At 33.0% G+C, this 16,072-nt stretch overlaps 2 protein-coding genes across 2 annotated transcripts; both read right to left on the reverse strand.

The window, feature by feature from the left end:
* Window positions 1-6,007: 6,007 nt before the first annotated feature.
* LOC128861065 (uncharacterized) lies at window positions 6,008-13,700 on the reverse strand. The gene is made up of 5 exons (XM_054098955.1): window positions 12,702-13,700; window positions 11,688-12,382; window positions 11,393-11,611; window positions 10,378-11,307; window positions 6,008-8,403 (listed from the first exon to the last, which is right to left on the reverse strand). The coding sequence occupies exons 1-5, from the start codon at window positions 12,904-12,906 to the stop codon at window positions 7,594-7,596; spliced, it is 2,859 nt and encodes a 952-aa protein (XP_053954930.1). The 5' UTR covers window positions 12,907-13,700; the 3' UTR covers window positions 6,008-7,593.
* A 995-nt stretch (window positions 13,701-14,695) lies between these two features.
* Window positions 14,696-15,851, reverse strand: LOC128862493 (arylalkylamine N-acetyltransferase 1-like). Its single transcript, XM_054101152.1, has one exon. It carries the CDS (start codon window positions 15,585-15,587, stop codon window positions 14,856-14,858), a length of 732 nt encoding a protein of 243 aa, XP_053957127.1. The 5' UTR covers window positions 15,588-15,851; the 3' UTR covers window positions 14,696-14,855.
* Between the last annotated feature and the right edge of the window lie 221 nt (window positions 15,852-16,072).

Here is a 16,072-nt window from a genome sequence, read left to right on the forward strand (position 1 = left end):
TAACAAGTCCTTGATGACTAGAGTTTTATAATGCTAATATGGACAAAAATGTGTGTAATAGGTATAATATTTTGGCATACAACATTTAATTGATGTGATTTGGAATGATATTTCACTTATAAAAGAAAAAACAAGTTGTTAATAAAAACTTCTCGTAAAATTGATATATTATAAAAATATTTTGGATACATATGTAGGATAAATTGTTCTACATAGTGGTTTATTTTTCGAAAATTAAAAAAATTTAAAGCCCCTTTGCCGAAAGAGAAATTGTAACGTATCATCCATTACATTGAGAAACAAAAACCTCGAACTGAAAACAACAATGAGAATCTTGGGTATAACTTTCATAAGGAATCTTTTGTGGAATGCACACATAGAAACAATCACAACAAAACTTGGTAAAGTACAGAATTTACTTAAAGTTATAAGTTCAAGAAAAAAGGGTCCTCATACCGAAACAGCACTTGACATATGCCAGTCACTAACTGAAGAGGTCTCTACGGATACACCTCTGAAAATAATAAAAACAAAATAAGCACAGTGTGTAATCATTGTTTTAGAACAGCACCTGAATTACTAATGGCAGCACCAACAGAAGCTGTAAGAGTCGAAGCGCGCTACAACGACTTTCGATGGCTACTCCGAAGTCGATCCGCAAAGCTGGCGGCAAAATCAATCACAACGGTGTCGCATCTTCTACACAATGACTTTTAGAAACGCATAACTAGCCGAAGCTAGGTCAGACAAAGCTATAGAAGCACCTGCAGCATTGCGGCTATATCTCAATACCTACTGGACACGCCTACGCCAATACCACCTAAACCATCAGACACATTTAGGACAAAAAAACATTTCAATAGATATCTCACTGAATACTTTCCACAAAAATAACACCTCACGAGAAGTTTACAACAAAATATTCCTAACATATAAAGCAAACTGTAAAACTGATATTTTTTATTATATCGATGGCTCTTTACTCGAAGAATCACCGTCTTATGCTGTTGTAGAACAACGGACGGCGGGAACGTTCCAAACAATCCATCAAGCTCTTCTTCCACCAAACGCTGATATTTTCAACGCCGAACTAGCATCAATTAATTTTGCCGTTCACCACACAGCCAAAATCAAAAAACGGGCCGTCATTTTCTCGGACAGCTTGAATGTGTTAAAGTCACTAATAAATAGAAAGAGTGAAGCGCACCACAACTTCAAATGCGAACGACCAAACTACCACAAAGATCTCTCACGCGAAAAATGCATCACAATAGCCAGAACAAGAGTAGGTGTAACAAAATTTATATCTGAGCGCTACAACAACCGAGTAACCCCACGAGAATGCAGGCGGTGTAATACACCTCTTAGCATAGAACACATTCTAAAGGACTGCCCCATCTCGAGCCACAGCAGCAATCTAACTACAATTCTAGACTGCAGCAAGGAAGATACGATTAAGATACTAAGCGACGCCTTCAAAAAACACAATCTACTGCACGAATTATGAACACGCTTGCGAGGCAAAATGGTCCAGTAACCGAGCCTCTAAAATATATTTTATAAGTTAATTTGTAAAGTATAAATTCAATAATAATAATAATAAAAAAATTAATAATTCAGTGGTCACTAATGAAGTAAAATTTTTCAGAAGTAGTATAAAATTAGACTTAAGAATGAGATGCTATGAGTATAATAAAAGTACAGGTATCCCTCGAACAACGCGATAGTTACGTTCCAGAAGAATTGCGCGTTATGTAATTCCGCGTTATCTAAAACATAGTTTTCATATAAATTTGGGGGTTATGTTCCAATAGGTTTTTTTTTTAAATAAAATACATACAAAATAACAGATGCACATATATTTCAACTCAATACTAAAGTTCAGACTTTCTTATACAATTAAAAACACAAAACAAAAAATTTAAAAACAAACTAAAACAAATTAAAGATTTATTAAAAACTTTATTGTTATTCTTCAAACTTCATATGGTAATTAATCTGTTTCACTGTCTTCAAAGATCTTTGCACGTGGGCGTTTTGGGGGAGCAATAGCTTCATCAGAAGATATTTCTTCAACATAGTTTTCGCTATTGGATAAGAAACTAGTTGTGGGACCTTGTGGTTCTTCTACTGGTTTTATAATTGCAAAATCTGTTATCAGTTTTTGGTGGGTGGTTTTTTTAAGCTCCTTTTTAATTTCGTAATAAGGTGCTAGATTAATATCTATTCTATCTATCTAAGGCAAAAAAGGGTAATTCCCGGTTTACATTAAAAATACATTACATATTATAAATATGTGGTACGCAAATTAGTGTTACCAGATTTTATAATTATGTATTTTCCCCTTCGCGTTATATAAGCCTAAATTTCGCGTTGTACTGAAACCTAATTTTTCCAAATCGCGTTATATCGAAACCGCGTTGTATAAGACCGCGTTATACAAGGGATACCTGTAATCAATTTATTTATCATTACAAAGTCCTGTTGTTCAAAAACCTGTAGTAACGATGCGGCAAGCTCAAGCTTATATAATAGGCCTTGATGGCAGACCTTACCAAAAACTTGTGTGATGTTCCTTCTTCTCGAGTGCTTCTCTAGCGAAATCAAATACGCAGTTCACCTACTCAATAGCGGAGTGATGTCTACGAAATCCGAATGGTTGCATGGGCAAAAGGTTCCTCTCTGCAATTATCGGATTAAGTTTCGAAAATACAGGCAGTAAACTTATCGGCCTATTCTGAGCTTTCGCTGACTTGGGTATGAGATTATTATTTCTTAAGCATCGCATTAAATATAATATAAAAATGATGAACTTGTAGCCGCATGTGGGTAATTCTTTATCCTGGCGGTTCTTTTGTTTTGAGGACTATACTTACTGTGTACTTAAGGGGTTATATACAGTAAAAAAGTGAATTTTTCAGAATTTTTTCTGAAAAAACTTTTAAATTTATTGATCTAAAAATTTGTACACACCTTTTAACTGTATTTTAAGACTTAGTAGTAGTAAAAATATTTATTTGGAAAGGAGCTACAGCTGAACTCCGGCAGCTCCTCTCAAAAAAGATGTTTTGCGGTGACCACTATATCTATGAACTGGATCCTCTGAAATTAAAAAACTAAATAAAACTAATGTTAAATCTAGTAATTAATCGAAGGAATAAGCAAAATACATTTTTTTTGACAAAATGGCGGTTTCTCAAAAAAAAATCGACTTTTCCCCAAAATTTCGCCCTTAAATTGTTTATAAAAAAATATTTATCAGCGATTTATATTTATTTATAAATAAAGGGTTTTCCAATAAGAGGTGGTATTTTGATATTCAAAGAAAAATGCTATTGTTTTAATATAAATGATCGGATGTTTATTTCATCATAAAGAGGAAGGTATGCCGTTAATAGTGGAAAATATCATCAGGCAAATGAGAGAAAAAACAGGACAATATCCTTTTCATGAAATTTTGCATAACCGAATTGCAAAGTGACTGCCCTATGTACTCGATAGCCTCACGAATTCCATCTTTGAGGTCTTGAATCGACCCTGAGCTGTTGGCGTATACCTTCTCTTTCACGTGGCCCCAAAGAAAAAAGTCACAAGGTGTTAAATCACAAGATCTCGGTGGCCAATTGTGATCACCTCTTCAAGAGATAACACGGTTTGGAAACTTTTCCCGTAAAATATCAATGGTTTCGTTGCTTGTGTGGCACGTAGCGTCGTCTTGTTAAAAACAAACGTTATCCAGATCAATGCCATCCAATAATGGCTATAAAAAATCGTTAATCATCTCTCGATAGCGCAATCCAATTCAAAATAACAACTGTTATTGGAAAACCCTTTATATTTAAAAAACTCGTGTTAAAATTTGAGACTAATCGGTGTAGCCGTTTTCGAGTAATGTTGGTCACCGACTTTGAAAACACCATTTTGAGAAAAACGCGTTTAAAGTTCCGGCCTTGTACTTTCAAGCGCTATGAAACGCCTTTATGTGGGGAATGCTGCTGAAATGGCAGTCCTTGGCCGGATATAAATCGGGGTCGTTCCGGTAACGTAGAACCGACTGTCGTGGGAATGATAAGTAACCGTAGCTTGCGTTGGTGACAAATTTTATTAGTACTCAGAGTTCTTTACTGCTCTTATCCAGAGCCTGTTGTGCCAATGATGCAAATTAAGTCATTTTGCACTGATTGCTGATCTTGTGTTGTTCCACTAGCCCCCGCCCGTTCAAAATAAAACAAAGTTGTAGGGTGGTTGGTTGTTGTTTTTTTCTTTTTTTTTTTTTGAAAGTACAAAATAAAAAAGAATTTTTTCGATGGGAAATTTTAAAAATTGTACAGTTTCGTCACAATTTCGGAAAAATATTGTTAAAATTTTGGAAATATAATATTTTTTCTGCTATAAAAATAAGTTATTTTATATTAAAAGTTGTAAAAAATGGTATTCATTTAGGAAGAAGTAAAACGTCAATATTTCAAAAATGATATGCGTCGTGGTAAAATGATAACTACATACAAACAGTAACAACATATGATTTTAAAATGCATACGAGAGTAAGAAGCAATCCAAATTGCAGTTCATTTCACGCCCACACTATAATATTTACTTATATTCAAAACACAATCAATAATTTGTTGAAGTAAATAATTATGACTGGCAAATGTTTTTATTTTATGTTATTGCATTTTAATCACATTTTATAATCTAGGTTCATCTTTTGTAAGATTTGTTTGTGCGTTTGCCAATATTTAAATATAAAATTTTAAAATCTGATTTACTATTAGTAGACATAAGGCACTTAAAATGCCACGGGAACGTGTTTTTAAAGCATTTTAATGCTGTATTGTAAAATATTTCGTGAAAAATGCGGAAATACTGCATGTATGTATGTATTTCAATTGGCAACATTTACTGCAATTTCAACTAAGAAGTGTAAGCTAAAAAACTCAAAGAAAATTACTGCGAAAATTTATTTTCACAAATTGAAATTTGTGAGAAAAAGTAGAAAAAGTATGTAATTTCGAGAACTATGCCAGTACTATTAGTTTTTATTGAATTTTTAGCAAGATTTCAAAATTCGTTTTTTATTTTGTATGCATTTTGAGCAAGATTTAAAAATTCGTTTTTTATTCTGTACTTTGTCAAAAAAGATGTTTAAATTTTATTGGATGTTTTACGAGTCGAAATCAACTCACTCTTTTACACGTTGTTCACAAGTATACAATTTTTATGGGCCATTATTTGTCTGGTTTATTGTTCGTAATTTGAGTTTTTGGATGTTCTGAGTGTTATTTTTGATTTACGTATTTTTTTTTTTTGTTTTTTTGTTCTTTTTGTTTTACATTGCCAAATCTCCTAATGCCAGTTTTCAAAACTTTTATAAAAACAGTGAATGAATTTTAATTAAATTTCTGTAAACTGAAACTAAATTCTAAAATAATCCAGTTATTAACGCTTAGAGTTTCAAAATCATATTGACTAAATTTCATAAAACTGGCATTTGGAGTTTGGCAGTTCTTTTTATTTTATCAAATGTGCTTGCACTTTTTAGTAGCTAATTGAAATTTCTACAAATTTTTATCTTAAAACAGTATTCCCTCTTCTTAATGGGGTAAAAAAAAATATAGTAAAAGAAATCACTGAAACGTGAAATTACTTGAACGCCACTTCCTTCAGTTGGCTGCCAGTTAACTAATCCAAGCTCGTACCAAATGGGCAGCCCGTTCAATTCACATATCAGTGCAATTCACAATTAAGTAAAATTAAGCTGGCATTTACAATTTGCCCTGGCAACACAACATCAAAATGTATTTACTTGCATTTGTCATCACAATTTGCGAATGCCATGACGCCAGATCATTTGCAGTGAATTGTGAATTGCCCTAATATATTCAAATACTTAAGTATTTTTAAAATCAAAATTAAAAAAAAAAAAATTATTCCTATAGTAACACAAAAATGTATGTCTCCATAAAAATAGAACAATCTATGCATTCTACGCGTCGTCAGCAAAATAAAAAGTGAAAACACATTTGATATTAAATTTCTTTCTTCGACGTTTCAACTTCAATTGTGCGAACAAACTGCACTACAAAAATATTCGCACTAAATTAACTTAATGAGAAAAATTAAAAAAAAAATCAAAACAATTAAATATATGTATATTTATCTTCATATTAAAGCCAATTGAAGCCGTCGCTTAGGGTAACTCATAAATGTTCGAATTGTGGCCATGATGCAAAGGCTCTTTTTTGTTTTATGTTAATCTGCCTCATGCGACTTCATATATAAGTAAGTAGTTTTGCTTTTTATTTCAGCCGAAAGATAAATACCTAAGAAGGAACTAATAACTGGAAAACTTTAATACAAATTACAATTACACAAAAATATGTTATGAAAGTTGTAAGTAATTTGTCACTTTCATAGAAATTTGAACATTATTCTGAGTAATAGTAAAAATGCAATAACTCGAGGTACGTTGTACATTTTTTGCGCTCAAATGCCACATGAAAATAGCAAGAATATATTTGTACCGAAATTAATCTTCATTATAAAAATGGAAGAACCCAATGAGAGCATTTAAATAGAGCGACAAAAAATAGGCATTTCATTTCTGTACACGACAAGTTACTTTGCACTTTTTGTTTACATTTCAGTACATATATATGATTTACAGTATGATTTATCAATTAAACTAAAAGTAAAATTTATTGTACTATCACAAGGCGTTGGTAGAGCGTGATGATGGAATGAAATGATGGTTTAGTTGGTATTTGTACCATCAATTTATGGCTACTGTTACGCTTTATAGCCTACCTATTAGTCGTCTAGTGGTTTCTCACTATTTGTAGGTGGCATTTTCGTTAAATGATTTATAATTATTCTAATATTTTATTTTATAAAACTTAAGTTTCACAATAATTTACTTTTTAAAAATGTTATAAAGTATTGGAGTAATTGTAGTGTCCCAACAAAAGCAGACAATTATTTATGTTTTTATTTTTATTTTATATAGATTGAACCAAAATTAGAAATCAAAAATGAATTTCGTCTGTACGCTTCCGTTTTTATCAAAGTAAAGAAAAAATTTAAATTTCAATAGAAATAAATAAAGTGGTTTTGTAGTTGGTACTCGTATACTTAGAAAAGAAACAGTTAAAACGGCGAAGGAAGCATTGAAGAAAATGCATAAAAAGTTATATTAATTTGCCTATTTCATTTTTGAAATTCTAAAATTGTGTTACAAATATACCAACTCAAATGTTTTATCATTTTTGTCAAACTTTTGCAATTTTCTTCTACTCCAAATATCTCAGTTCCTACTATGTCTCGTTTCGCATATTTCCGCCACTTACTAAACATGCGATTCAATTCAATATTTGAAAAATGCATGTATTTGCTGTAAAATTTCCAAAATTTCGTTTCAAATAAGGTCTCAAATCGTTTCAAGCTTGTCTTCAAAAAAAAAAGAAAAAGAAAAACAAAAAAGAAACACTTCCCCCGATTTCTTAACTGTTACATTTCGCATACAATAATTCTGCTTTTCCTCCACTATCCTATCTTTTAACCAATCGGCTACTGTCTCATTGATTGGCGTGTTTCCTAACAAAACACATTTGCAATAAAATTTTTTGTAAATGAGAAATTCATCCAGGAACTAAAACTGGGTGTGAATTTCTGCTGTTCATGCCGATGACGTACTTCTTGTTCAGTTTCAAACTGTTGTGTCTGTTCGGACGTGGCTTCTTGTTGTTGCAATATTTGTATTAAGTTCTTTTTTGGCTGCAGTTCTTGTTGCTGCGGCTGCGGCTGCTGTGTATTATATGATGTACTGCGTTTTAGGATGCGCAAATTTGTGCCCGATGCCATGCGCTGTAGTTCTTGAGTTGGTTGACCAACTGTCGGTGTGGCAAAATGCAAAGTTGCCGATGCTGGCCGTGGCTTCTGGGCCGAATTCGTTGTTGAAGTTAAGCTTGGAGTTGAGGCTGCTTCTACAGCAAATGCGAGTAATTCGGCGCCAGTGGACGCCGTTGGTGTAGGATTAGATGCAACTCGAGCACTATGGGCGGCAGTGTTGTTAATCGCATTATTGTTGTTGTGATTGCTTTTATTATCACTATGAGTTATAGCATTTGAGTTAACAATAATCATTGATAATTGTTTTTGTACGCGATGTTTGTTATTGCCACCACAATTGTTATTGTTATTGGTGTTGCTGTTACTGTTTTTATTAGTACTTTGTTGTTGTACGCACATTTTATCACTCTGCGACTTAGCGCGCACCCGTCCGCTGTTGTAGCCGGCATTCGATTGCGATTGCTGCTGTTGCCTTTGTACCTTTGAAGCTTTTTCGGCTGATGCCTTCAATTGCTGTTGTTTCTCTTTGCGAATCAAATCGAAGGAGCTGACAATCTACAACAAACGACAGATTAAAAAACAATATCAAATAGCTGATAATTAAACATTATTAAATTAATTTTTTTTTGAAAATTTGAAATAAAATTGTTTGTGAAAATTAAATTTAAAATTACTTAATTATTTTTTAATATGTTTTTTTTTAATAATTTTTTTTTTTAATACAGTAGGTTCTGTTTTTATGCGGCTTTTTTTATGCGGTTTTGAAATAGTGCGGTTTTTTTTTAAATTACAAAATGCATGTCGACCTATCGGGAGTTGTACATATAAACAAGATTCTAAACCAGCTAAGCAAAAACTCATCACAGATTACATCAGAAATGCTAACCCTACAAGTATGGAACCGCCTGCATAACTATCTAGATCAGACGTGTACATTTCCTAAAGTGACGAAAGTGATTTTACGCCAAATCCTAAACGAACGCGCAACATGTGGGTATTGTCTGATTCTATTTCTGACTTAAATTTATTTTTCGATTCTGACGTTTCTTAAATAAAGATATAATTTTCAAAAATACAATATTTTGTTTATGCGATTTTATTTAATTATTTCAGATTCATGCGGTCTATGGAACGTATCTATAGTTATAATATGGGACTAGTGCCCTTTTTTATGCGATTTTATTACATTATTTCAGATTTATGCGGTTTTAGCACTTTTGAAACGTATCTATAGTTTTACTATAGAACTAGTGGCTTTTTTTATGCTGTTTCTTGCGGAACGTATCTACCGCATAAAAACAGAACCTACTGTACTTTCTTTTTTAAATAATTTTATTTTTTTATTTTTTTTTAAATACGTTTTTTTTAATATGTTATTTTTAAATAAATTTTTTTTTTTAATAATTATTTTTTTTAATTATTATTTTTTTTTAATAAGTTTTTTTTTTAATAAATTTTTGAATAATTAAAAAATCAATTAAAATCAAATTAAATTATTATGAAAACTTTTTATGCGGGATATTTCAAGTCCGTGTTTCTTTTTTTATTTCAAATTAAACACACATTTTTACTGGAAATTCTTATTAAGAACTCGAGTTTACAAATCGTCATTAGCTAACTGAGATAAGTACTAACTTTTTTATATATTTTTGTCGCCTAATTAGCATCGTCAATAATTTCAAAATCAAATTTGATATTTTCAAAACGAAGCAGTTCTTGGTTTTCGCAAAAAAATTATTGAACTTATCTTCTTCTTTTTCTTGATTGGCACGAAACCAAAGTTTAACAAAGCCAGTTGTTTCTTTTTCATGCTAACCGGCGCCAGTTGAACTGATCTTATACGCCCCGAAAATACACAAAAGTAAATTTGTTTCCCGATTTTAATAGTTTCTATCTAATAGGTTTAGTACTAGCTTTTGGCAAATTTATAATTAAAATTAAATTGACTTCAGAAGTAAAAGTCGACTCTTAACTCGAGTACGACGAAGATAAATACACCGACTTAAGTTTGACTATGTAGGACAGAAAATAGTGCGAAGTTTAAAAAATCGGGCGATCATGGCCGATAACGACACGTCCCGGACGAAACTGAATTGGAGTTATCGAGTCCATTTACTTACATTTTTCAATTAACTTTTTTATTTCTGTCGGGCGATTAAAACGCGCGAATATATCCCCAATTTTGCGAAATGTTGTTATCAGACCCCACCAATGACTTGATTTATTGGACTTTAGTAATATTTAAAAACAGTTCTCGAGCAAGATCGCACTCATTTTAGTAAATTCAGGATTTCCTGCTTAATATCTGTCAAAAACGAAGTCTTCAAACTGTGACAGCTAAAAAAAAGAAATGCGTACTTGAAAGTCCCTATAACAAATATAAAATATGCACTGCTATAATTATCTCCCTTCGTAGATATTAGGAAAATTTACACAAAATAATATCAATTCTCTGAAAATAGAACAGTGTTGCAGTGAACAAAAACCAACAGAACTTAAGCTCAGCACCAGTGAAAACGCAGTACTCACCTTTTCTCCATTTTGGTTACTGCCATTTTGACTTTGACTGTGAAACAATTGGCGTTTGGATGACGTGCAGCCAGCCACATTATTGTTGTTGCTATTTTGTCCGTTATTGCTGCTGCCGGCAGTAACCAGTTTTACTGAACTGCCATTGCGCTTATGATTTGATCCTGTTTTACAGTTACCAGACTCACCATTATTAGAAATCGATTCCGTAATTGGTTCAATGTTATCAGAGGCAGTTGTTATCATGTTAGATGAATTTTTACAAATGGTATTTAAATTACAATTATTTGAACTTAAGTTATTTAGTTTAATACCATCCAAATCACCCATCGATTTATGCCGCTGTCTTTTTGAGCGATTACTGCTGTTGCTTGTTGATGCTGCAGTTGCATTATTGCTATTGCCACAATTAGCTGTATTTCCACCACTCATTTTTAAGGCGTTATGCTTATCATCATAATTTGTATGTGGTTTAATCTTCTTACTACTACTATTTGCATTTGTGTGCTTTTGATTATTACAGTTATAAGTGCCGCCACATACAGCTGCTGCTGTGGCCGCCGCTGCTGTTGTCATCAGCGTTGCAGGGGAATTTGTAAAATCAGAATATTTACGTTGCGTCTCTAAACCCGAGCGCTTATCATGCACCCACTTTTTAAGTGGTTTAACAAATGGCATTATCATAAAAAATGAATTGGCGTTTATACCCAATTTGGCTTTTGATATGGCATCATTTTTATTGACCGGCAACGAATCGATCGGAAACCAATCACAACATTTAATCTCATTACGAGTCCGCGGAGAGAATTGCGTATCTAGAGACACATCGCGCACTATGTACAAGCGTGTATATTGATAATTGAACACAGCCTCAATGTAGTCATTTGGTACTATTAATTTAGTTATATCGTAGCCAGTCTCCTCATAAACCTGTTATTTAACAGTATTAATTAATGAAAATAGTCAATAAATTTATATATGCGCATAAATATGTTATATAGTGTATTTAACTCACTTCTCTCGTGGCGCAATGCACTGGATCTTCGTTCTCATTGACTTTCCCCTTGGGAAAGCCCCATGAGCTTTTAGCAAAATAAGATTGCACTAAAAGGCAAAAATTGAGATCCTCGGATATTAGTATGGCCCCATAGGTGGGCACTGATAGTTTGTAATTTTTCCAATCATCTAATATTTTATCGATTGACGATAAATGTTCACGTAGAAATGGAATATGCTGTAAATTATATTATATTGATGAGTAAACTGATTGTATTAAAATTTAATTAGAATATATGTAGTTTTGTCGCTACCTGAAATAATTGTATCGCGAACTGTTTCATACCGCAAGATGGTAATTTCCTCTTTTTGCCTGCTTCATCGCGTTGCTGTTGCTGATCTGCAGCACAGAAGAAATCCAAGTAAAACCAATGTGCCAACTCAATTTGAAAGCAAATCCTTATAAAATTGCTCAATTCCATATCGGGAACATTAATAATAAAACGACTTGCCAAATCATCAAGGATATCGGACGGAATTTGTAAACCATTTTTGATGCCATTTACTGTACTAGCCGCAGGTTTTGTGCTCATAACTGGTGTTCTTGATGCAGCCACTGTTAATGTCGAGCTTGAGGAATTCGTTGCTGGTGCGGCTAAAATTGATGAATATGTTACTGATGTAGATGTAGATGATGCTGATGCTGATGTAGATGATGATGTTGATACATTTGGAGTGGCGATCTGTTTGTTTTTAATCAGTTTGCTAGTTGTATTTGTGTTTTTAACTCTCAAAGCAGCCAACAAGTCATCTGACGTTTTCGCAAACACTTCCTTTTGCTGCTGCTGCAGCGCATGATCACTGCTATTGCACTGGAGTATTTTCGAATTGTTTTTTTGCTTTTGAGTCAGTGTCTGACTCTCGATTATATCGACATTGTTTCTTCTTACATTTAGTGCGTTCTTAAGGATTAGCGACGCTAGCTCATACTGGTCTTTAGTTGGCAAATCTTTAATTGGAAATAGAATTGTATATAATATAAATTGTTTGTAAAAGTAAAACAATTGAAATCAGTTCTTATCTTTATATGGTGAATAGCGTTGGGCGGTAAACAAATTTAAAAAGTTTAACTTCAAATAGTTCGGAAATTATGAACTTCTGGCAGCTAATATAAGGTATAATAATAAAGTATTTGGAGAGCATAGGACTGCGGCTTCTTAACGGTACCACTTTTACTCTCAAATTCAGTTGTCCCCACTTAAAAGCCAATCCAAAGATTTACCTCACATATTACAATGTACTAAAGTATTAAAAAAATTTTAATTTACCTTCTTTCTTTATACAACATTCCTTCGGTGAGGCAAACAAATTTAAAATGCTGTGGTCAGCAACATTGGCGCCATTACCAGCGTTGTTATCGCAGGTTTTATTAAAAGCACTATTATCACTTTGGCGATCCAGCGTTGGAAATACTTCAACTGCTATTTTGGATTGCGTCGACGGCGCAAAAACCGTATTCAAACCAAATTCCATTACTTGTCTCAGAGCTTTTCAATTTGTTTTTGTGTTTACTTTTAAGCTTAAAGGTCTTAATTATCAGTCAACCCTTATCCCAAAATGTTTATTTAAGTTTATACAGAAATGTTGCAAATAAAACTTCGAAGCAACAAAACACAAACGCAATTTTTATATTTACTTCACGTTAATACATTAGCGAGTAAATTTATCGCGACGAATAAGTTTTTTATGAAACGATTAAGGAGTGGAGAGATGCTCGTGGAGACAAATGTTGCTGTAACTATGTTTGTTTTTCTTTGTGACCGATAAAACTTGTACCTGTCAAATTACCGTAGCCACAAAAATCACCAAAATTAAATCTCCACAAAATATTTAACCAGCCGTTATTTGTTGGTTTCGTTATTAATTCGTTTTTGATATTGTTTTTATTTATTTTCTTTATCGCGTAGTGGAAAGCCATCCAGAGCACAGGGTTGTAACAGTTTCCGAAATTTATATATTTTCTTCTACGTGGGGCAACTCCTCTACATACCAAACTCTCCACTAATATATGTATACACTCTGCTTTGGTATTCGTGTATTTAAACACTTTCTAAATGACGACCAGGAAACAAAATTTTTCCTTAACTATAGTGTTATTTCTTCGTTGAATTTCCTTTTATTTTAAATTCCGTTTGGTTTGCACTTCAACACAGATTTATACACATGTATTTGTAGCCCTTCAACTTCTTTTATTTTCTACTCAAGATGGAAAAACTTTGGTAGCTGTTTATTCACCTTCTCGTCGTTGTTTAACTGCGTGTCGAAAACCACAATACCACCTTGTTCATTTTTTTAATTAATTTCTCAACCTTGCCATGAAATATAACAAGGCATCTGCAGCAGCAATGCATGATAAATGATGGGTTTTGAAAAAAAAAAATATTTACACTCAAAGAGAGAAAAAGCAAAGAAACTTCGACTTACTAATTATACCTTGTATTTTAATTGGTATATTTTTTGACATTTTTATATATCTTTTTATTATATTCACCATAGAATTTGTGGAAGGGTTGGATTTTTGTTATTCTTTTCACATATAAATATAAGGTATTTTCGCAGTGCGTTTAAAGAGTTAATCTTTGTTTTAAAAAAAGAAAACGCTATTATCAAGGCATATTAAAGAGGTAGCAGCAGTAGAACAACAACAACAAGAGCAATATATTTTGTTTTTACTTTATGGTCCCAAAAATGTCAAAATCTACAAACGGTCGAAGAGCAAACCTAATTTATATATCTATCGATCTATAAACAAAGATTGATAGTGAGAGTAACTTAAACAAAATTTGACAATTTAGAGACAAAATATGTATATAAACAAGATTGTGCCTTGGCATCATTTACTGGCCAAGGCGAATTCATAGATGGTGATAATAGCGGTACAAAAACAAAATTTGCATGTAAATTGTTTTTGGAGTTCGGTGATTTGAATATCAAAATTAACGGTATACTTTACACAGATTCCATGAATTCAAAGCCTTATCAAACACACATTCACGTCTTTACATGTATTTTGTTTTTGTGCTACCGCTGCCACCTTGTATGAAATCGTCATTGCCTTCGTACTGGCAAATTCTTTTTGCAGAAGAACGTAAACATAACTAATGATGTATACACATGTGTAGCACCGCCAATAATGGTACAACGAGCCTTTTATCACCGCCGAAGATAATTCAACGAGAGACATGTTTTAACTTTTATTACCAACCCGTTAATATGACTGAAAGTGTTCGAAATATAAGTTCTCCAACAAAAACGTGAGCGATAAGATATTATTAAAATTATCTTTTATTTAATCAGACCACTGAAAGTTTGCATTAGATAAAGCTAAATAAAAAAATTGAATAATAACAATAAAACATCATTTTAATTGTTAAGCAGACATTTGTTCGTTGTCAACTTTTTAAATAGTTGAAATATTTAAATTACAATCTCATGGCGAAGGTTTTAAGGCATTTGTGTGGTGGTGGAGGTCTAAAAATAGGTTTGCCTTCATTGTCGAGGTAATTCTGATATTTTTCGACGTTCACACAATCCATGCCTAATCTTTCACATAGTTTTGCTGAATAGTAACTTGTGCAGTCCAAAGTCAACAACGGATAATCAAGCTGCCGGCCCAGTCGTTTCAATTCATCTACAAGCCTCACACCAATCGAGCGCCCACGCAAATTTGTATCCACAGCCAATATATGAATATGCAAAGCTTTTGTCACACTATAACGTTCATACACATTGGAGTTCTCTTCTGCTCGGGCCAAAAATTTTAGAGCTATTCCCCATTTAGTGGGACCGAAACGGGCCGCCTCCTCGAATAAATGCTCAGCTTCATGTTGATCCTTCGGCCCTGATATTAAAACACCAACAACACGTTCCCTAATATCGCTATCTTCATTATCGTCAGCGATTTGCTGAACTGCCAATAAGCAAGTTCCGTGCGCAATCTGTGACATATTGAATTTTTCATCTTCTGGATCTTGTTCCTTTGGTTCACTTCCAATGGTCAATGGCTCCTCTTTATAATAATGCGTTCTAAGGAAATTAAGCACTTCATCGTGATCACTTAATTGTATTATTCGAATTTGCACATTGCTTGACGTTAGAGGTAATTTTTTGTCTGTGATCACCAGCTGACATTCTCGTCTTTGATTATGTGTCATTTCAAGCTGTCTGGAAGCGTTCAAGCATGGAGAGAATGAAATTTAACCACAGCTGAGATCAATTGATCACTAAAATTCGAGTTTGACATTGTGATATCCAAGGCACATTAAGCATATAGCGGCAGTAGGGTTGCAATTTTGATTTTTTTCTATTTATTTGGCTATTGTAAATTTTTTTTACCCCAGATCTCCATCTTCTATAGAGTATTTTAAAAAACCTCTGAAACCGCGAATTTCCCTGTTAAAGCACATCTATGCCTTGACATGACCTTACTGAATGTCTGTCTTAGCATTAACTGACACTTCGAAATTTGACAACTCAATTTTCATTTTACCAAAGTGCCACATGAGAAAGTGGAATAAAGTCAGAACAGAAATTCGACTAGTGTTGAAACACATTAACATTTTCTTCAACATTTTCTTTTCTTAACATTTCACTGCTAAATTTTACTTGCCACTAGTCTGTAAGAACTCTAACTTGTTTT

The sequence above is a fragment of the Anastrepha ludens genome, chromosome 4, assembly GCF_028408465.1.
Source record: "Anastrepha ludens isolate Willacy chromosome 4, idAnaLude1.1, whole genome shotgun sequence".
Lineage (NCBI taxonomy): Eukaryota > Metazoa > Arthropoda > Insecta > Diptera > Tephritidae > Anastrepha > Anastrepha ludens.